Source organism: Plecotus auritus, assembly GCF_963455305.1.
Source record: "Plecotus auritus genome assembly, chromosome: 2".
In the NCBI taxonomy this organism is placed as follows: domain Eukaryota; kingdom Metazoa; phylum Chordata; class Mammalia; order Chiroptera; family Vespertilionidae; genus Plecotus; species Plecotus auritus.
The window spans coordinates 3137145-3157413 of NC_137771.1; the positions used below are offsets into that span (position 1 = coordinate 3137145).

The following is a 20269-nucleotide window of genomic DNA, read 5'->3' on the forward strand; positions in this document are numbered from 1 at the left end:
GAGGAGACATGTGCCCTGGCCCGGTGGCTAGGCTGGTTGGCTTGGCATCCTGTGCACCAAGAGGTTGCGGATTCCAACCCTGGTCTGGGCGCCTAAGGGAGGCAGAAACCATTAAATATAATCCTCGGGTGAGGATTTAAAAACACACACACGTGCGTCTTGGTTGCGCTTCCAGGCTGGGCGAGCGTGAGGCGCTACCTCTTCAAGCCTGAAAGCGCAGCGGCCGGCAAACCGCAGCCAGAACCTCAGGACTTGGCCAGAACCAGAGGAAACCCCCGCGCCCAGCTTGACGTTGCTAGGCAGCTCTGGGAGGCGGCCTGTAACGGAAGTCCAGGGCCTGGCCCCGCCCCATTTCCCTTTCTCATTTCATTGGTCGTCTTCTTCGTGGACCCGCCCCCAAATGCTAGCGCTCAAACCCTGCGCCTTTAAGGTGTTCCACTCGGCGGGCGCGGCTTGACGTCACGTCCGGCGGTGGCTACGGCGGCGTCTCCGCTCCGTACTGTGGGCTGGGTACACACTGCCCGGGCAGTTGGCGGGTGGGGCTGTGGAGTGGACGCGTCTGGAATCGGTGGGGCCGGCGCAGGGAGGACCGGCCCGGGTGAGAAGGGCGGGGCGCGGGCGAGAGAGGGAAGGGCTGCGGCCGCCTTATGTCCGGCCGCTCGGGAGCCGTGGGAGCGACGTGGGCTTCGCTCACCCGTCTGCAGCCGCCGCCCTCCGCTGCTACGGGTCCTCTCGCTGTGCCAGGCCGATCAGTTCGTGCTGATCCGCTGCTCCTCTCTTCACACTTCAATCCCTTCCATCAGCGCCCCTTGACGACCCTGCCCCGTGTCCCACCAAGCCATGCCTCGTCCCCCCACCTAGTCCCCTTGCGCCCCGCCACCCACTCTCTGGCCAACCCTAATATGGGCTGCTCACCGGGGAAGCCCCCGGGGAAGCTTTCAGTCTGTTCCTGTCTCTGCATGCACACTCTGGTCTCGATCTGAGCTCTCGTGGTGCTAAATGTGACTTTGAGTAGAAGCCACCTCCCCTCTCCCACTTCGCAAATGCAAGGGCTTTCTCTTTTACCCCTGGGTTGTGCTGGCCAGGATGTCACTTCTGCCTTCCTCCCCTCCAGACAGATCATGGATGGTTCCTTCATCCAGCACAGTGTGAGGGTCCTGCAGGAGCTCAACAAGCAGCGGGAGAAGGGCCAGTACTGCGACGCCACCCTGGCCGTGGGGGACCTGGTGTTCAAGGCCCACTGGAGTGTCCTCGCCTGCTGCAGCCACTTCTTTGAGAGCCTCTATGGGGTTGGCTCCGGGGGCAGCGTTGTCCTCCCTGCTGGCTTCGCTGAGATTTTTGGCCTCTTGTTGGACTTTTTCTATACTGGCCACCTCGCCCTCACGTCAGGGAACCGGGATCAGGTGCTCCTGGCTGCCAGGGAGCTGTGTGTGCCAGAGGCTGTGGAACTGTGCCAGAGCTTCAACCCCAAAACCTCGGCGGGACAGGCACCAAGTGGCCAGAGTGGGCTCGAGAAACCTGCCCCCCGGGATGTGAGCAGCCACCCCAAGGAGCTAGCAGGCATGGAGGAAGAGGAAGCTGCAAGGGCTATGGGTCAAGTCCCCAGGGATCAGGAGCCCAGCGGCAGCACCAGCCCTCAGAGGCCCCAGCTTGGTCTCCCTGCTCTGACTGAGAGTCCGTCCCTGCGGGGGAAACTCAAGCAGGCCCTGAAGCTTTGTCCCCCAGAGGACAAGGAGCCTGAGGATTGCAAAGTGCCCCCAAGGCCCTTGGAGGCTCAAGGTGCCCAGCTGCAGGGCAGGAGTAATGAGGTACTGCATGCAGGGTGCTGGAAATGGGGGCAGTGGGTGTAGGGGGAAGAGATTGACACTTTTCTGGCATAAGCTGGACCCCAAGGTAGAATCTCTGTTATGTGGGTTTAAAACAGGCTTTTGCCAAACACAGGAAGCTGGCTTTGCCCTGCAGCCTCAGCTGTCCGTGGTTGCCAGCTTCTTGGCGTGGAGTGGGCAGCATCAGGGTTGCAGGTGCTTCTTCCCCAGGGCAGTGAAATCCAGCCACTTCCAGTTCCCCACAATGGAGCCCCTGCCTTGAGTGCAAGATTCTGATGCTGTCCGTCCGGGGCCCTGACGGGAACGGTCACAGGCCTGGGCACTGGTTGGGGATGGGCCTGGGCGGGCCTTGGGATGGAGCTTGCTGCATCCACCCCAGGGGCCCTGCTGATTCGCGGTGACATGCCTTCTCCTCCTCCTGCCTCTTCTCTAGTGGGAAGTGGTGGTTCAAGTTGAGGATGACGGGAATGGCGCCTGTGTTTCTGAGACGGAGACTGTGCTGACCAGGAGGAAAGCAAACGTACTCAGAAAGCCCTGCCCTGCCGAGCCAGCCCTGAGCGCAGGCGCCCTGGCAGCCGAGCCCCCCGCGAACAGAAAAGGTACAGCGGTGCCGGTTGAATGCCCCACATGTCATAAAAAGTTCCTCAGCAAATATTACCTAAAAGTCCACAACAGGTAAACACTCCGTTTTTCTATTTGCTTTTCCTGTCTGCCATTCCCATGTCGGGGGAGGGGGCCTGTGCTCCCCACTTCTGGGCCATGTAGGGCCAGGGGCTCCGTCTCAGACCCACATAATAAGGGAGTGAGAACCTAGCCTTGGGTCGGATCCCTTCCTCCCCTCCTACTGTGGGCCCCCTGGTTGGAGAGGGTTTGTGTACATCTGTCAACAGCTCCGCCCTCCAGCTGGCTTCTGCCAAGGGGGTGAGGAAAGCCCCCGAGGCCACACATTAGGTGTTTCTGAAGCCTGACAGTGCAGGCTTTGGGCCAGGATGGTAACTGGCAGGACTGGTGCTGCCTGCAGTTCTGGGGAAACTGGCCCCGGGGTGGCAGTGGAGCATGAGGGACCGTTGGCTAAAGCTGTGGGGTCCACCAAGGAAAGCAGATGCCACAGGAGCTGTTGTAACGGGAAGTAGACGTGAGCACAGGTAAATGGCGTCAGTCCCTCAGATGTGCCAGCCACGTTTCAGCTCGGCCTCCACCCGGCGCTGCTGCTGCATTGGGCGGCGCCAGCCTGGAGCCTTCCCATCGCCGCAGGGGCTTCTCTTGGAGGGCGCTGCTCCAGATACTCCAGGGATGGCACCGAGGTGACATGCCTTCCAGCCCTGCCACTCTCTAGCCCAAGGCATCACTGGTCCACCTGGTGCAATTTCTGGCCAGATTGGGCCACACGGGTTTTCTCAGTATGACACTCTGGGAAGCCACTGGCGACCGGCAGAGTTGGAGGAGGGAGGAGGGAGGGGCCTGTTCACCCCCCTGCTTTGGGGCAGCTGCTGCCAGTGCAGCCTTTGGGGAAGTCCAGTGTGGGAGGCACCCTGGGGTGACCGCATCTGCCTGGCCACTCCCCCATGTAAGCACTGTCCCATGCCCCCTTGGGCTGCAGGGGGTGATGGCCTCCTGAGGTCCTTGGGGTGGGGACAAGGACAGTGGCAGAGGACGAGAGGAGCGGGCAGGTGGCAAGAGCTGCGGGTGCCGCTCGTAGGCTCGGAGGTTAGCAGTTGCCTGCCAACAGCCGACGAGACTGTTCCGGGTGCTTGGGATCCTTAGTGAACAAAACGAAGACGCCTTGGGGACCTTGCCCTCCACTGGGGCAGCCCAGGCTGCTCTCTACCAGACAAGTCCCTTCCCAGGTGGAAGGTGGGAAGTGCCACGGAGAAGAAAGGATGGTGGGGCCAGGCCTGGGGAGCTCAGGGACGGGTCAGCTTGTAGTTTGAAAGGAAGATTGAGCAGACTCGGAGCAGGTGAGGAAGGTCACCGAGCGGAAGCTGGGCGGAGCTCAGGCTGAGAGAAGAGCCAGAGCGGGGGCCGTGGGTGGGGGTGGGCCAGTGGGCTGGCGAACACTATGGCAGAGAGACCTGGGAGTGAGGCCAGCAAGGTAGGGGGCGTGGCAGCTGTACCCCCAGGCCTTTTCTCAGGGGAAATACGAGGCATTGGAGATGCTGAGCAAAGCGGCGCTGAGACCTGCCTCCTTACGGCTCCTCTGCTGGCTGACGTGTAAAGCTGCCGGAGGCTGCTGTGGGGTCCAGGCTGCTGTGGGGCCCAGGCTGCTGTGGGGCCCAGGCTGCTGTGGGGTCCAGGCTGCTGTGGGGCCCAGGCTGCTGTGGGGCCCAGGCTGCTGTGGGGTTCAGGCAGGAGGCTCAGGCCAGGCCCAGGGCCCTGTGTGGCCCCACCAGGGGGTTGCCGGCGGGGAGGCGCAGTGGTCAGTTCTGCTCGGTGACCTTCCTCACCTGCTCGGAGTCTGCTCCATCTTCCTTTCAAACTACAAGCTGACCCGTCCCTGAGCTCCCCAGGCCTGGCCCCACCGTCCTTTCTTCTCCGTGGCACTTCCCACCTTCCACCTGGGAAGGGACTTGTCTGGTAGAGAGCAGCCTGGGCTGCCCCAGTGGAGGGCAAGGTCACCGTTTTGAAGGGGGAGCGCACACAAGTTCCGGGCAGACTGAGTGGTTTCTCCAGGGAATCTGGACCCAGAGACTGTTTCCGCCCTCAGAGAGATGGGCACGGCTCCGGGCGGCCCTGGGCTGGAGCTGGGCTGGAGCTGGGCGGGGGGAAGGTTTCCCTCTCCACCTGCAGGTTCACCAGCCGCGTGGTGAGAGCCAGAGGGGGCACTGGGCGAGGGGGAGGCGCGAAGTCGCTCAGCCCCACACCCCCTGTGGCTTCTGGCAGGAAACACACCGGGGAGAAGCCCTTCGAGTGCCCCAAATGCGGGAAGTGCTACTTCCGGAAGGAGAACCTCCTGGAACACGAAGCCCGGAACTGCATGAGCCGCTCCGAGCAGGTGCGTGTGGGCAGGGGCACGGAGCCTCCTGCTGCCCTCGGGAGGCCCCGCAGACCAATGGGGCGGTCAGCGCGAGAGCCGCCGGGTCCCTGGATGCCGTCAAGCTGGCTGCCTGGTTTACAGGTGGGGACACAGGTCCCAAGAGTGGAAGGGACAGCCCAGGAGGCATTTGGGGTTTGCCTGCCAGGCCCCTGGGCTTTGGAGAAGGGGTACCTTGGTGGGGGGCTGCCTGCCACTCCCTTCACCCCCCTGGCGGGCCATGTGGTGGGGCAGCCACGTCCTGCCCTTGTCTTCCTAGAGGCCTGTGGCCAGGGCCAGGGGCTGCACGCAAGGCCGCTAAGCCCCTGCCCGCAGCCTGCCGGGTCTGAGGGGCCTGGTGTGGAGGGTTTGAACCGTCAGGCTCAGGGCAGGCAGATTACGTGTTCCCTCTCCCACCCTAGCGGCCCCCTCCTCGGGCAGACTCCTCCCAGCAGCGAGTGGAAGCCCGGGCAGAGGCCGCCGTCGCCGGCAGAGGCCCCCGCTGATGCCGGCCCTGCTTGCCCCTCACACTGCCAGGTCTTCACGTGCTCCGTGTGCCAGGAGACCTTCCGCCGGAGGATGGAGCTGCGGGTGCACATGGTGTCCCACACAGGGGAGATGCCCTACAAGGTCAGGCTCGGCCTGTCCCCAGGACCCCTCCCACTGGGTGCCTCCCCCTTGCAGCTTCAAGGAGCCCCGCCTTCCCTGCCCATCCAGTGCCCCACACCTTAAGGCTGGGCCCCTGGTCCTTTTTGGGCCCTTGTTTCTTCCCATAGAGGGCAGCTCCGCATCCCTGCGGGTATGGCATGGGGCGCCCTCCCAGCGTGGGCGTCACCCAGGTCAAGGGGCCTTCCAGTGTCTCTGGCTGGGTCCTGCCCTCTGTCCCCCCACCGCCCAGGGATGGCCGGGTTGGGGTGCCCTGCCCTCTGTCCCCCCACCGCCCAGGGCGGCTGGGTTGGGGTACCCTGCCCTCTGTCCCCCCACCGCGCAAGGCGACCGGGTTGGGGTGCCCTGCCCTCTGTACCCCCACTGCGCAGGGCGGCCGGGTTGGGGTGCCCTGCCCTCTGTCCCCCCACCGCCCAGGCGGCCGGGTTGGGGTGCGGGCTGCCTCAGGTGCCTGCGGCCTGTCTTCCAGTGCTCCTCCTGCTCCCAGCAGTTCATGCAGAAGAAGGACTTGCAGAGCCACATGATCAAGCTGCACGGAGCTCCCAAGCCCCACGCTGTGAGTGCCGGGCGGTGCCGAGGGCTGGGCCAGCGCGCTCAGATGCTGGGACTGGAGCTGCTCCGGGGGCGGCCGTGCGGTTTCTGCCATGCGGGGTGCCCAGGGGGTGCGGGCTCCCGGGCAGCCCCGCCCCGCCCTCACCCTGCTCCCTGTGTCCGGTCCCTTCGGCCCTGCAGTGTCCCACCTGTGCCAAGTGCTTCCTGTCCCGGACAGAACTGCAGCTGCACGAGGCTTTCAAGCACCGCGGAGAGAAGCTGTTCGTGTGTGAGGAGTGCGGGCACCGGGCCTCGAGCCGCAACGGCCTGCAGATGCACACCAAGGCCAAGCACAGGTGGGGGCTGACCCGCCTCCCCCAGGGTCTGGTCCGGCGCCGGCTCCAGGCCAGCAGGAGGCCGGAAGGCAGTGTGCTTACACAACGGTCAGAGTGCCCTCCACGCTGGGGCGCCTGCAGGGGCATCAGAGGGCCGAGCAAGTTTGCCAGGCGGAGAGGGGGAGGCGATTCCAGGCTAAGACAGGCTCTGTACCTCCCTGGGCAGGAGTCGGTGTCCCCTTGCTGGCACTGCCCAAGCCCTCCTTCCACCAGCTGCTCGGCGAAGCCTCGGCCCCCCAGAGCGGCTCAGGCCGGCTCAGACCTTGCTGTTGCCTTGGCTCGAACCTGGGGGCTCTCGGCTGCAGTGGAGTGAAGGGGGCCCCTTCCCTGGGTGATGGCCTGTGTCCCCTCCCGGACAGGAACGAGAGGCCCTACGTCTGTGAGTTCTGCAGCCACGCCTTCACCCAGAAGGCCAATCTCAACACGCACCTGCGCACCCACACGGGCGAGAAGCCCTTCCAGTGTCACCTCTGTGGCAAGACCTTCCGCACCCAAGGTGAGGCAGGCCTCCCCGTCCCGTCCCAGAGGGGAGTGTCCCGGGCCGGACCCCCGCTGACTCGTCTGGTCCCACAGCCAGCCTGGACAAGCACAACCGCACCCACACTGGCGAGAGGCCCTTCAGCTGTGAGTTCTGCGAGCAGCGCTTCACCGAGAAGGGGCCCCTGCTGCGGCACGTGGCCAGCCGCCACCAGGAGGGCCGCCCCCACTTCTGCCAGATCTGTGGGAAGACCTTCAAAGGTACCTGACCCCATCCTTCCGGGGAAGAGGGCCCGGCGTCTGCACTGCTTGCGCACCGGAGCCGGGGGGCTCCCCTGGGAGAGGCCGGGGCGGCCGTGGCTTTCCCACGCTCCTCCTCCGCAGGGACCTCTTGGTGGCGGATCTCCCAGTCCCCAAGGAAGGTCTGGGGGTTGCCATCCAGCAGTGATAACAAAGCAGGGCTCTCGCATTTAATCCTCGTCTCAAGCGGGAGCGGGGTGGGGGCAGCTCCCGGGTCCTGTGCAGTGGTGACCTCGGGAGGCACTGTAGGTGGCAGGGCCCCAAGCAGCGGTTGAAAACCCTGAGGACTCCCAGCTCAGGCAGGACCCGCCACCTCCCCGTTTCCTGCCCCTCTAACGCCTCTCCTGCGGGCCCTGCCCTCGGCAGCCGTGGAGCAGCTGCGTGTGCACGTCCGGAGGCACAAGGGCATGAGGAAGTTCGAGTGCACCAAGTGCGGCTACAAGTTCACCCGGCAGGTAGGCCTGGGGTCACCTCCTCCCGCCCCCCTCGGGCCTCCCAGCCCAGCCCTGAGCCCCGCTCCCCCCAGGCCCACCTGCGGAGGCACATGGAGATCCACGACCGCGTGAAGAACTACAACCCGCGGCAGCGAAAGCTCCGGAACCTGGTCATCGAGGACGAGAAGGTGGTGGTGGTAGCGCTCCAGCCGCCCGCCGAGCTGGAGGTGGGCTCGGCCGAGGTCATCGTGGAGTCCCTGGCCCAGGGCGGCCTGGCCTCCCAGCTCCCCGCCCAGAGACTGTGCGCGGAGGAGAGCTTCCCGGGCGTCATGGAGCCCTCGCTGCTCATCGCCGCTGCCATGCCCGAGGACTGTGACTCCTAGCCTCCACCCACGGCCCCGCCCCAATAAACCACACGGCTTCACACTCCGTTCAGCCCCTCCAGCAGTCTGTCCCAGCCCCGAGGAAACACGCCGGCTGAGCCTCTGCACCTGAGCCCAGCCCTTCCCACCTGGTCAGACCTCAGCAGGGGACACCCTGGCGGGGAATTCTGGGGGCCAAGCTCTGGCCCAGGACAGTAATCCGTCTCCCACCCCTCGTTCAGTTGGTTGCAGCATGGGGAGCGGGGAACAGATCCCACAGGAACATGCCGACTTCCCTGAACCCTGGGGTCAGCCAGCCCCCCATCCCCACCCCACTCCGTGGCCTCACTGGTTCAAGGCTCCTGCCCAGGGAGGGTGCGGCCCAGGGAGGGTGCGGCCGAGCGTAACTGGGGCCCGAGGAGGCCGGCTCGGGGCTAAGCAGCTCTGGACCCCAAGGCCGGTTAGGTTGTCCAGGAGGCCTGGGCGCAGACAAAGCCAGCCCAGAGGTGAGAGGTCCCCTCCCTGTGACGGGGACAGGAGTGGGTGCTGCTCGTCACGGCGCGGGAGGCATGAGTGCTGACCTGGGACAAGTTACTAACCGCTTCGTTTCGCTTTTTATGGAATTAGTAACAGCACACGCTTCATAGGTGGGATTAAGTGAGAGAGCCCCCATTTTGCTATCACCTTCCCTGGGTCTGGGGCTGCTCTCAAGACGGCTCACTCTGAGCCTGGCAGCTGGGGGCACCAGCAAGAGTCCAACAGGCCAAACCTGCAGCCTCTGCGTCCCAGCCTGAAGTCAGTGTCGCCTCTGCTGCAGCCCCCGCCCTGGGGAGGCGGCAGCCTGTACACCTCCAGCTGCCCCCAGGGGGAGTGCTGTTTGGGAGGTGGTAGCAATGGTCGTGACACACACACCTGCCTCCGCCCCTGTGATCGTGAGCCTGAGTCAGGCCCGAAGACCCTTCCTGGAGGGTTCCTGAAACAGCCCCGCAGCATGCTAAGTCCTCCTGGGGTTTGAGGAACCCACCTCACCATCCTTCACTCCTTGACCACTGGGGAGCTCAGGTAATGAGCTCAAGTGCGATGACTGACACCAGATTATGAGCTGCCTCGAAAGAGTGTTAAAAAGGCAAACTATGGCCTCAAAACGCCCCTTCCCAGCGCAGGCACCGGCCTTTTCCCTGGGTTCAGAAGGGCCTGCTTTTCAGCAGAGGTGAGTGCTTCTGGGCCCCAGGAATCAGTTCTTCCCGGGCACCCCCACCCAGGTCCAGGTTCACCCACTGCAGAGAAGATCAGGCTGGACTGGGGGAGGGGCAAGGGCGGAGTGCCCACAGGCAGGCAGACAGGCCAATAGCAGCAGGTGGGGGGGGGGGCCTGGACACCCGCCAGCTGTGTCCTCACACCTCATGGCCTCCTCCACTTCACACCTTGTAGTCCTTCAAGATGAGAAAGGGCCTGGGAAACTGCCCCTGGCCTTAGCATGAGCCCTGGCATGGCCCTCTGCCCCTTGCCCAGCACCGGCCGCCTCACACGTGGCCTCTGGCCCAAGGTGCCAGCAGAGTAAAGGCAATGACACCAAGTGTATAGGAAACATTTTTATTTCAGAAAGTATTGAAGGCGCCCTAACACCACCTTCCAGCACTCTGGACGTGACGTTTGCCTCCAGAACAGACAATAAATACGCACACCCACCCGCCCTCTGGGACTGGCCTGGGTGCCCACGGGGGAGGGTGGCTAGTCATAAATACAGAATATGTTGGGTCAGCATTAACTTAATGCTCTCATAACTTAATTTGTCTTGGAGACTGAAAAAAGGGTGTGCCCCCAACACACACAGTCCCACCCCGAGCTGGTCCAGCCTTCTGTCCCCAAGTCAGTACATTCATCTGCAAGTGGTGGGGGCTTCCCAGCCTGAACCCCGTGCCAGGGGGGCCCCAGGGCAGGGAGCACACGTCTGAAGGCTCGTTCTAATCCCGACCCCTACATGCCCTCCCACGGTGCCTGACCTCACAGTGGGAAGGCCCCCAGGGGGCTGGGAAGGGCTGGCTGTGAGCTGTGGCCACCCAGCACGTGTCTGGAACACGAGGTCTAACCCACTGCGATGAGCACACACAGCAGCACCCAGCCAGCAGCCCTGGAGGCCACAGGCTTCCTCCCAAAACCGGTGCCACTGGCCAACGCAGGGTCTTCGGGGGCATTTGTGAAGCCGCGAACCCCTCTTCCGGTGAGCACACACAGAAATGGCCGCTCAGCAAACACTTCACTTTGTCGCCCAAGAAGATGCAAACACCTTCCTCACTGGACGGAGACCAACTCCAGCAAAGCTACGGGGGGGCCTGAGGGACAATCCATGAAAACACTCACACTCCCCCAGGAACGTGCCCTGAGCCCTGGGCTCCAACCTCCTGGATTCCCCGCCCCAACCCGCCCTGCAGAGGCCTGCAACAGGTCACAGATCACTAGCCCTGGTTCCCGCCACCTCTTAAGCCCCAACTGCCTTTCACACCTTGCAACCGACCACGAAGCCACACTGCCCGGGGCTGCTCCCGAGGCAGGGCTCCCGACCACAGGCAGGGCAGCTCGCCTGGCTGGGCTTCCAAGGCCGGCTCCCAGCACCTCCCGGGAGGAGCCCGACCTTACACCTGCAGGCTTTTACCCACCGCATTGGGTCGAACGTGGAGAGGCCTCTGAGCCAGGGCGGAGGGCGGACATGCCAGCTGGTGGGGTGGGTGGGAGGGACCCCAACATCAGGCTCCGCCCCGGTGCACGGACACACACTCGGCAGGCCCGCTGGGCTCCTCCAAGGCCACACCCGTCCCACTGCCCTGCACCCCCGGGTCTGAGCTCGGCTGCTGGAGGCCCCTCCCTGGGGGGTATTTCTGTGCGCTGCCCCTTTCATCCGGGGAGACGGCGCGCTGGGATGCAGCCATCGCCTGCCTGATCCCCAACGCGGCCCGCAGGAAGGCAGGCCTCGGCCACTCTCAGACCCCCTCCACTCACACCCCAGAGTGGCTCTCCTCCCCCGGAGCTGGGTGCAAGGGGGTGACAGTGGGGAGGCGGGGGTGCAGGGGTGGTGGCCTGTTGGAGCCAGACACGTGTCGGTGAGGAGGCAGCTCTTCCTGGGCCAAGGGAGGGCCGTTCACAACTGGCGTTGACCCCGCAGCTGTGACTCAGGGTCTAGATGCAGAGGGTCCAAGCGTCGGCAGCCCAAGAGCCGGGTTCCACCTGGTGAGCCCAACCTGTCCTCAGCACGAAGGAGGGGGTCGCCGCCCCCGAGGTGCTGGGTTACCTGCATCGAGGCCCTCCCTGGGCCAGGCCGGGGCTAGTGCAGCTCGTCGGGGTGCTGCGGGGGCGGCCGGGGCTGGCCCACGTCCATGTCGCTGGTGCTACTGTCTAGCTCAAAGCCACGTCCACCCAAGGGCGTCTGGGGCATGAACTGGCGGAAGATGCTGACGCTGCCGTGCCAGAAGGTGGGTTCTGGGAGCCGCCCCACCACGCTCCAGGCCCGAGTCTCAGGGTCATAGGCTTCTACCACGTCCGAGAGTTCAAACGTGTTGTCATATCCCCCCGAGACGTACAGCTTCCCTCCAAGGACGGCCAGGCTGCCTCCCACGTGTACCTGGGGGTCAAGGGGGACAGGTGAGTGGAGGCCAGTAGCCAGGGCCTGGCAGAGCCCCCGCAGAAGGGAAGCCAGCACCCGTCCTACACCCCACCTCGGAAAAGGGGCTCCACACCCAGGCCCTGCGGTGGTCAGGGGGCTGCAGCGGCGCAGTCTCCCTGGGAGCAGCACTGGCCTCTCCGGCAGGTGCGACCGGTCCTCCCACCTGACAGATGGGGACCTGAGCCGCTGGGATGACCCGAGACTAAGCGCCGAGCCGTAAGGCTGGACCATCGTCTTCCTCACACTTGCTGTGAGTATGTGTAGCTCACTTTGGGGAAAAACATAATTTCTTAAGGATAAAGATGTCACGCTGTGATGTTGTAAACTGTGGCGTGTGTCACGCAGAGGTGTCCTGAGAGCAGGTGTGGAAATGTTAAGGAAGACAGAAGAGATGCAGGTGGTGTAGGTGGGTCTGGGACTAAGGAAATTTGCCCACGTGGCCGGATGCCGCCCCTGCCTCGTGGCTCCATGACGCTGTCAGGCTCGGCACCTCACTCCTCATGGCGCAGAGAGAAGGCGAGACCCGATCAGGCAACAGCACCAGCACCGAGTGGGTGCCCTGCTCAGAGCACACAGCAGGCGCTCAATAAGTACATTGCCAAGGTCAGCCCCCAAGACCTCCTGTCTGACCTTGTCCCCTCTGTTGTCAGCTTGCTCACTGTACCAGCCACACTGAGCGGAGACCTTGTTCTAGGAACCAGGCTCGCCGTGCCCCAGGGCCTTTGCACGTGTGGCCGCTTGTGAACTCTCTTCCCCAGCATGCTCTGTGCCTCGGGGCGGCCCGTGCTTCCCATGCGGGCAGACTTACCTGATTCATAGATGGGATCTTGTCCCATTCGTTCTTCCCGGGGTTATACACATCCACCTCGGCGGAGTCGTCCCTGTGGAGGGGAGGAGGGGAGAGTGGGTGGGAGGGACTGAAGAGGAGGGTCCTCCAAGCCCCTCACCTTTGGGGACTTCTTTGGTGCCATCTGACAGCGCATTACCTAGTTGGACTCTAGCCCTGCTTTCAGGCCCCGCCACCTCTGGCCTGGGTTCTGAGGCCAGAAGCCAGCCTCTCTCCCTAAACCGGAAGATCACACCCTCAGGTGCCTAGCCCTTTCCCTACCACCCAGCACCCAGCACGAACCCACTGCCCTCCCCGCTGCAGCCACACTGGCTTCAGATCTTTAACTTATCGGGGTTCTTCCCCCCCCCGCCTCCTACTCGTCCTTCTGACTTGGATTTGTGCCACCTCTTCAGGACAGTCTTCCGTGGCCGACCACCCGATCACGCACTCCCCACGTGGCCCGGACCGATCCTCGACCACTGCCCTCACCTCTGCTGTCAACCCCTTACCCCACCCCGTCCACTGCGCATCCTCAGCGCACAGCAGGGTAACCACGGCTACCGGAAGGAAGGTGCCCCCGAGCTACCCTTCCCTTTGGGGTCACCCTGACTTGACACACTCCTGACCCCTGCATTAAAGGCTCCAAGGCACAGCCTTGAAAAGCAAAGCCTCTCCCCAAAATAGAATGATCGCAGACAAGGCCAGACAGTGAGAATTGTAGGCCCTGCCCCAGCGGCCACGGGACCCTGTAAACAGAGGGGCCGGCTGGTTCCAATCAAGCTTACTCCAGGGTCGCAGAAATCTGCCAGTTCACACTTTTCACGTCATAAAACAGCTCTCTTGCCCGGCCGGTGTGGCGCAGTGGTTGAGCACTGACCCAAGCACCAGTCGGGGCACATACCCGGGTTGCGGGCTTGATCCCCACAGGGGGTTGTGTGGGAGGCAGCCAACTGATGTCTGGGTTACCTCTCCCTCTCCCTTCCTCTCTCTGAAATGCATAGAAACCTATTTAAAAACCAACAAAATAGCACTCTTGCTTTGATTTCCCCCCTCAAGTTACTTCAAAGTGCAGAAGCCACTCCCACTCTGTGGCCCGCACACACCACGGTCATGAATCCTGGAGCCAGCGGGCTGTCCGCCCCGAGCAGACGCACACGCTGCAGCCAGCTGGGGCCAGGCTGGACAGTGCTGCCAGCCCCTTGCTCTGCAGGGCCCCCAGCCAAGGAGCCGCTTAAATGGGGACACAGCTGGGGAGGGTGACTGGGGGGCGGGGGGGAGCCTGCTCACAGCCAGGATGGGAGCAGGCATGGGATCAGGCCCCAACACAGCAGCCGCCTCCCTGGGGAGACACCTTCAGGAGCTGCCCCACGGGTGGCGCTCCGACCAGGGGGCGTGTGGTTCAGGAGGCACCCAAGGAAATGACAGGGTGGCTCTGCGACAAACATGCAAGCACATCAGACCCGGTGCTGCCTGCACTCAGGTGGGTCACGGCCGGACCCGAGGACCACCGGCTGCCTTTCCGGACCACTCACTCTCTCAGCCGGGCTGGGGGGGCGGGCGGGCAGAGCTGGGCCCCCCTTCCCCAGCCCCCCCCCACTTAGGTAAACCCTTACAAAGGCTAACAATGCGGAGGCACCCACGTGGGGCGGTTGGGTTACGACAAGTGACTGAGACCAGGAGGAGGTGAGCGCGGACGCGGCCTTGGGCACACCTTGCCCTGGGACCACGGGGCGGAGGACGTTCTCAAAGGCACGCAACCCGGAGAGCCTGCAAGAGGCTGGCGCTCTGCTAAGTTGTATTTATAGCCTCTCCACCCCTCTCGGAAGACACCCACCCCGACTTCAGGGAGGGAGAGCTGGGTGAAGGGTCAGGTGGCGTCTATGAGAGGACGCGGGGCTGGCAAGATTCCAGGGCTCTCTCAGAGCAGCCCCCAGGCTCCTGCACACGGAGACGCCTGGCCCCTCGGCCACGTGCAAGCAAGGCCACCTGCCTGAATGCGCTCACCGGAAAGCCCGGGGAGCAGAGGGGAGCGGCAGCTCAGATGGTTTGGGGCTTGGGGGTCGGGGGGAGCTTCTGAGGCTCCCAGTTCAAAGCCCCAGCCGAAGGGGGACAGAGGGGACACTGGGGCATGGTGCTGTTCATACCATCCCCGTCCCTCCTGGTCCGTATATGCAGGACGGCTCCAGGCCAGGGAGGGGAGCAGCAGGGACACAGCACACAGAGGCTGTGCGCAGGGGGTGCTGGCCCCGGGATGCCCACCTGCCTGAGGCGGTGGCACGTGGCTGTGACTAGTCATCGAGACCTGCGGGTACTGCCATGCTGCAGTGGCGCCACACAGCGACCTGGGCATCCTCGGTTCACACCTTGTACGACCACGTGAAGCCTGTGGCAGGAAGTCCCCTACCCCGGAGGCCTTGCCGCCCTCTGTGAAACGGGCCGACAATGGGGCCCACCGCATGGGGGTCACCATGCCAACGCCCAGGAAGCAGGCAACACGGCGCTCAGCAAGCGCAGGCCCCAGCGGGTGCCCCCACTGTCGTCAGCCCCCCAGGCAGCAGCCTGCTCAGCACCGGCTCCCTGCCCGGTCCAGAGCGGCCGCGGGACCTTGGACAACAGCATTCGTTAGGCCAGAGTCAGGGGCCCTCCCGGTGCCGGGCCAGGCGGGGAGGGAACAGACAGACCCAGAACCGGCAGAAGCGCGCTGGACACGAAAGAGGGGGCGGGGCAGTGCAGCCACCTGGCCGCTGGCACCTGGCGGCAGGCCCCCACCGGCCTGAGCGGGGTGGACACTCTGCTCAGTGAGCAAAGGGTCGTTCTGTCTAGACCACAAGTTCCCCAAGGTCCCGAGTGTCCACAGTGTCCCCTGGTCTAAGGTTCAGAATCCCTCAGACAGGACAGGGTCCTTCCAATGAAGGCTGTGCAGGAACAGCTGGGGCCTTCGGGGCTCCCCCAGGTGGAGGTCCAGGCCAAGGGCTTTTCCCATTTAGCGCCTCCAGGGGTGGGCAAACTTTTTGACTCGAGGGCCACAATGGGTTCTTAAACTGGACCGGAGGGCCGGAACAAAAGCATGGATGGAGTGTTTGTGTGAACTGATATAAATTCAAAGTAAAGGAGCGGAGGGGAGAGCAAGAGAACCGGATAGAACAGCCGGATCCGGCCTGCGGGCCGTAGTTTGCCCACGGCTGGTTCCCTGGAAGGACCCAGCTCCACCCCCGGACCCCTTCCCTAGGGAAACCTAGAAGCCCCAGAAACCCCCGTCAGCACAGAGGCTGCAGGTCAGAAAGACCAGCCCTGGATCCCAACCCGAGGGCCCCGTCTTCGTGGCGAGAACCGGGACGATGCGCTTCGCACGGGGCCTGGGCCCCGGGGGGACTCACCTGATGAAATACATGAGTCCGTTCAGGGTCACTGTCTTGGGGGCAAACGACCAGGGCGGGAGCTGGCCACAGTCCACCAGCGACCACAGGTCCGTGTCCGGGTCGTAGCACTGCATCACCATGGTCTCCTTGCCGGCCAGCGAGCCGATGGCGTAGAGCCGGCCGCGGCAGGCCGTGGTGGAGCAGTTGTCCATGGGGTAGGTCATGGGCTGCAGGGCCTCCCAGGAGTCGCTGGCGTGGTCGTAGCGCTCCGTGCTGTCCGCCGCCACCACGTACAGCAGCCCGTCCAGCACGGAGGAGCTGTGGTACTCGCGGGCCTTGAGCATGGGCGCCACCTCCGTCCACTCGTTCACGCTCGAGTTGTACCTCCACACGCAGTCGTACAGCCTGGAGCCGTCGGACCCACCTGCCGGGACAGGCACAGCCCAAGAAAGAGTCAGTCCCCGCCCGCTGGGGTGAGTCACCCACCTACGCCTTCCGGAACACCCCAGAGGGCATCTCCGGGGGAGGAATGAACCTCCCCGACGTGGATGTAAACGCATGACCTCCCGCACCAATGCCTGGGCCAGGGGCTTCCTGCTGCACCGACCACGGCTCGCGGCCCGGGCGCCGGGTTCACGCCACTAAAACACCGCCCAATCTGTGGGCCAAGCAAAGGCCCTGGGGCCACCGTTCTAAGTAAACAACCTGGGTCTGGACCCCACGTACACACGTCAAGCACCTCAACTGGACCTGGGCATCAAGTCTGAGTCGGTTCTCCTGGGGACACGGCACGGGAGTGGGATGCACAGGGACTGGTTCCCCAAAGTCGAGGCTGCCTGGCCACCCCCTAAGCAAGGCTGTGCAGAAAGAGCCGAGAGGAAATCCACTTCACGGCGCAAGCAGGAAGCCAACACAGAATGTAATGCCCGAGGGGGCTTCCGAGCCCCAGTTCCTGATTTAGGAAAAACCCATCAAGTTGTACAAACACAGGGCGGGGCAAGAGCAGGTTTACAGTGGAGTCCACTTTCCAATACAATAACTAATAAATAAGGACAAGAATAAGCTTTCACACGCCGACAACTGTAAAACTACTTTCCCCACTCGGCACACACAGACTCTTCTGTCTACGTTTCCAAAAAGAACCGAAATAAAATAAGCATCGAAGGCCAACGGCGCTGACTGTAATCATGAAGTAAACAAGTCCACCCAGGACCCAGGACCGCGACTGACCCCAGGGTGAAGGGACCCCAGGGTGAAGGGACCCCAGGACCCAGGGGCTGCATTCCCTGCCCCGGAGGCTGGCGCCACAGGCAGCGCAGACAGGACATTCTATCCGGCTGGTGGCCCTGAGCTTTTTAAAGGGAGAGAACAAGGCGGGTAGACGTGTGGGCCGGTGGCGGGCCTTCTTCCTTCTACGGGAGAACTGCGCCCCGAGGCAGCTGAGGCGGCGCCCTCTCCCCGTGAAATTCCCGACAGGCAGCTGCCTGGAAGGACCGGCCACCTGTCTAAACCCCGAGGATTAGCTGCTCAGCTGAGACACTTAGGAAGGGCGTGCAGAGTCAGGGCCAGTCTGACCACTTTGGAGAGTTCCCCCGCCAAGCTTGGGGGGGGCGGGGGCGGTTCCCAAACGCAGGGCCGACCTCAGACTGCAAAGGGCATTCTGGGGGGTGGCAGCAGAGGCTGGACCGGAGCTGCAGGTCAGGAAGCTGTGGCCACAGACGGGAGTGTGTCCTCAGGCCGGGAGGCCTCCCACTTGTCAGCTCAGAGCCCGCAGGGACACTGCCCGGCTCAGAGCGGACTTTCTCCCGCGTGCCAGGCCCAGCCCGCAGCGGGCGGAGTGCACACCCAGCCGGCTTCTTTCCTTATATAGCCCTCGCGGAGACCACCCCTCCTCACCGCACGAAAGGAGGTAGCCTCCTGTTTGAGCCAAGATTTATCCTCCATAAAAAATGTGGGAGAAGCCCAATGTGGACCCGCCCAGCATGACTCGGCAGTGTTTTGGGGTGTGAGCCAAGTAACTGCAAGAAAACCTCTCAGCATGTGACTGTGTTTACAGTCATTGGGCAGAGAGCAGCCTAAACACCATGTGACCCACAGCTCGCAGCCCAGGTGCAAGGCCAGGGGAACCCCGTCAAGGGTGACCAAATGCCAGCATCCACGGCCTGGAGGCCGGGCTGGGAGAAGGCCCCGGGAGGGGGCAATGGATGTGTCACAGGGCGTCGGCCCAGGCCTGCCGCCGGATTCCCTAGGGATAGAAGAAAGCACCCATTGTGCGGGGTGAATGCCCCAATCTCTTCCAACCAAATGGGGGGAGTGGCACTTCCTGGGGAAAAGAGTGGGCTCCCCAGAGAGGCCCCGCAGCGCGGGAAAGAAACCCACAAACAGCAGCTGGGTGTCCCGCTCACACAGAGGCCCTTCTTTTAGGTGGAGAGTACCGGCTTAGAAGAGAACCGCAGGCCAGCTTGAGGGGAAGGGGAAGGGGAAGTGCCCGCTGGGCGCGGTCCCCGGTCCAGGTTCTGTGCGTTTCTCGATAAGGTAGGCTTGCTCCCACAGGGGCGCAGGAGGCCAGCCCCAGAGACCCCTGCCGGGGGAGGGGGGGGTCGGCCAGCTCAGCGTCCTGACCAGCCCACTCACCCGTCACGTATATGTCGTTGCCGAGCGCCACGATGCTGTAGCCGCCGCCCAGGTGGTCTGGGAACTCGGCCAGGTAGCGCCACTGGCCCGTCTGCGGGTTGTAGCAGTCGACGGTGACTAACTCGTCGCAGTCCTGGTCGCAGCCGCCCACGAGCACGAGGATCTCGGCGAGGCCGGTGGAGGGGCGCGGGCGCATGCGGGGGCAGGGCCCGCGGTCGTGGCGGTCGTAGCGCGCCGCCTGGAAGTCGCGCGCCTCGCGCAGCAGGCGCAGGCAGGGCGGGCAGCAGGCCACCAGCGGCTCGGCCTCGACGTGCGCCAGCAGGTAGAAGCGGCGCACGAAGGGCAGGCGCACGGCCTCGAGCAGCTGCGGCCAGTGCGCGGCGCGGCGCGGCGGGTCGGCGCGCACCCAGCGCAGCGCCAGCTGGTAGGCGGCCTCCTCCTTGGGCACGCACAGCCCGTCGTCGCGCAGGTAGCGCAGCAGGCGCGCCAGCGGCAGCCGCTCCAGCTGCTCGGCGCCCAGCTCGCCCACGTGGCGCAGGATGAAGCGCTGCGCCGCGTTCGCCAGCCCCACGCAGCTGAAGGCCTCGGCGAAGTCCTGCATGTCCAGGCAGTTGGCCAGGTCGAGCTGCTGCTGCAGGAAGGCGCCGCACGCCTCCTTCACGGCCGGGAACTGCAGCAGGTCGGCGGCGCGCAGCAGCGGCTCGGCGTTGTCGCCGCTCACGGCCACGCGGCCCGTGTAGCTGAAGTCGAGCAGCAGCTGCAGCATGTCGGGCGGCACCCCGTGCAGGCGCACCCGCTCGGCGCGGCTCTCGCGCAGCTGCCCGGCGAACATGGCGCGGAAGTAGGGGCTGGCGGCCGCCAGCACTGCGCGGTGCGCCGGGAAGTCGCGCCCGCCCGCCGCCTCCAGGGTCACGTCCAGGAACTTGCGCTCGGCGCGCAGTTGGCTCAGGCCGCGCAGCAGGCTCAGCGCGTGCGCGGGGTCCGAGAAGGGCAGCACGGCCAGGGGCGCCGGCCGCTCCATGGCGCCTTCGCTGCGGGGCGCGGGGCCGGGACGCGCTACCGGGGAGAGGCCGCGGCCGGGGCCAGCGGGAGAGACGCGGCGCGGCCGGCTCAGCTGCTATAAATACGGCCGGGCTCCGCGGCCTCCGGGGGGCCGGCCTGGGAGAAGGCGGGGCGCCGCCGGCACCGCCCACTTAACCCCTCGGGGCCCGGCGCCGCCCGCCCCGGCGCTGGCTCCCCTCCCCGCCCCCGCGCGCCCGGCTGAGTCACCGCCGCCTGCGCACGTCCCCTCTCCGCCCTTCCGGGGCTTCCTGCGGCCTCGCGCCGACGCCCGGGCCGGGCCGGCGGGTGACAAGTGTTCTCTCCGGGGGTGGCCCTGCCGCGTGCCGGGATGGGGGCCCCCCGGGCCTGCCCACGACCCACCCGGGCCCGGCTGCTGAACAAACCCGGTGGGGGCGAGCGCGGCGCCCAGACTGCATCACCCCTTTCGCGCCAGACTTCCAGCTGCGTCCGCCCCCAGCCCCAGGCTGCTCCGCACAAAGGCTTTAAAATTTCTTTTATTTCACTAGTTCTGAGGGTTGCTAGTTAACCCTACCATGGGAACATTTTCAAACAGCAGGATCTTTGCAACTGGGGACCAGAGCATGAACAACTATACGGTTTTGAGTGACTTTTTTTCTTGGCTCACTATACGGGGCCAGATGCCAGGAATCCGCTCGGCTGTGTTCCTGCAGGAGTTTCAAACTTGACTAACGCGGTCATTAACTTTCGTCAGCATCGAGGCGCAGT

The 20269-nt window shown here is 64.4% G+C and overlaps 2 protein-coding genes across 5 annotated transcripts; one reads left to right on the forward strand and one right to left on the reverse strand.

The window, feature by feature from the left end:
• The first annotated feature begins 461 nt into the window (after nucleotides 1–461).
• Nucleotides 462–8068, forward strand: ZBTB48 (zinc finger and BTB domain containing 48). Of its 3 annotated transcripts, none has more exons than XM_080656762.1 (11): nucleotides 462–598; nucleotides 1115–1808; nucleotides 2260–2501; nucleotides 4707–4818; nucleotides 5374–5466; nucleotides 5972–6058; nucleotides 6235–6389; nucleotides 6788–6924; nucleotides 7002–7166; nucleotides 7572–7660; nucleotides 7732–8068. In XM_080656762.1, the coding sequence occupies exons 2-11, from the start codon at nucleotides 1122–1124 to the stop codon at nucleotides 8020–8022; spliced, it is 2058 nt and encodes a 685-aa protein (XP_080512888.1). In that variant the 5' UTR covers nucleotides 462–598; nucleotides 1115–1121; the 3' UTR covers nucleotides 8023–8068. The 3 variants fall into 3 exon arrangements, with proteins under 3 accessions (XP_080512888.1, XP_080512889.1, XP_080512890.1); XM_080656763.1 differs by having other exon boundaries at nucleotides 1119–1808; XM_080656764.1 differs by having other exon boundaries at nucleotides 475–598; nucleotides 5993–6058.
• A 1512-nt stretch (nucleotides 8069–9580) lies between these two features.
• On the reverse strand, nucleotides 9581–19614 carry KLHL21 (kelch like family member 21). Of its 2 annotated transcripts, XR_013959954.1 has the most exons (5): nucleotides 18482–19614; nucleotides 15866–16271; nucleotides 12468–12540; nucleotides 10978–11617; nucleotides 9581–10935 (listed from the first exon to the last, which is right to left on the reverse strand). XR_013959954.1 is itself a non-coding variant. In XM_080656766.1 (4 exons), exons 1-4 carry the CDS (start codon nucleotides 19500–19502, stop codon nucleotides 11321–11323), a joined length of 1797 nt encoding a protein of 598 aa, XP_080512892.1. In that variant the 5' UTR covers nucleotides 19503–19583; the 3' UTR covers nucleotides 9581–11320. The 2 variants fall into 2 exon arrangements, 1 of the variants encoding a protein (XP_080512892.1); XM_080656766.1 differs by having other exon boundaries at nucleotides 9581–11617; nucleotides 18482–19583.
• Nucleotides 19615–20269: the final 655 nt, after the last annotated feature.

Excerpts from the sequence above, each read along its gene's own strand:
- KLHL21 (XM_080656766.1), bottom strand. The coding sequence starts at position 19,502 with ATGGAGCGGCCGGCGCCCCTGGCCGTGCTGCCCTTCTCGGACCCCGCG. Across the intron at positions 16,272-18,481 it reads CAACGACATATACGTGACGG|GTGGGTCCGACGGCTCCAGG; the intron begins GTGAGTGGGCTG and ends CTGTCCCGGCAG. Across the intron at positions 12,541-15,865 it reads GGACTCATGTATTTCATCAG|GGACGACTCCGCCGAGGTGG; the intron begins GTGAGTCCCCCC and ends TCCCCTCCACAG.
- ZBTB48 (XM_080656762.1), top strand. The coding sequence starts at position 1,122 with ATGGATGGTTCCTTCATCCAGCACAGTGTGAGGGTCCTGCAGGAGCTC. Across the intron at positions 6,059-6,234 it reads GAGCTCCCAAGCCCCACGCT|TGTCCCACCTGTGCCAAGTG; the intron begins GTGAGTGCCGGG and ends TCGGCCCTGCAG. Across the intron at positions 7,167-7,571 it reads CTGTGGGAAGACCTTCAAAG|CCGTGGAGCAGCTGCGTGTG; the intron begins GTACCTGACCCC and ends TGCCCTCGGCAG.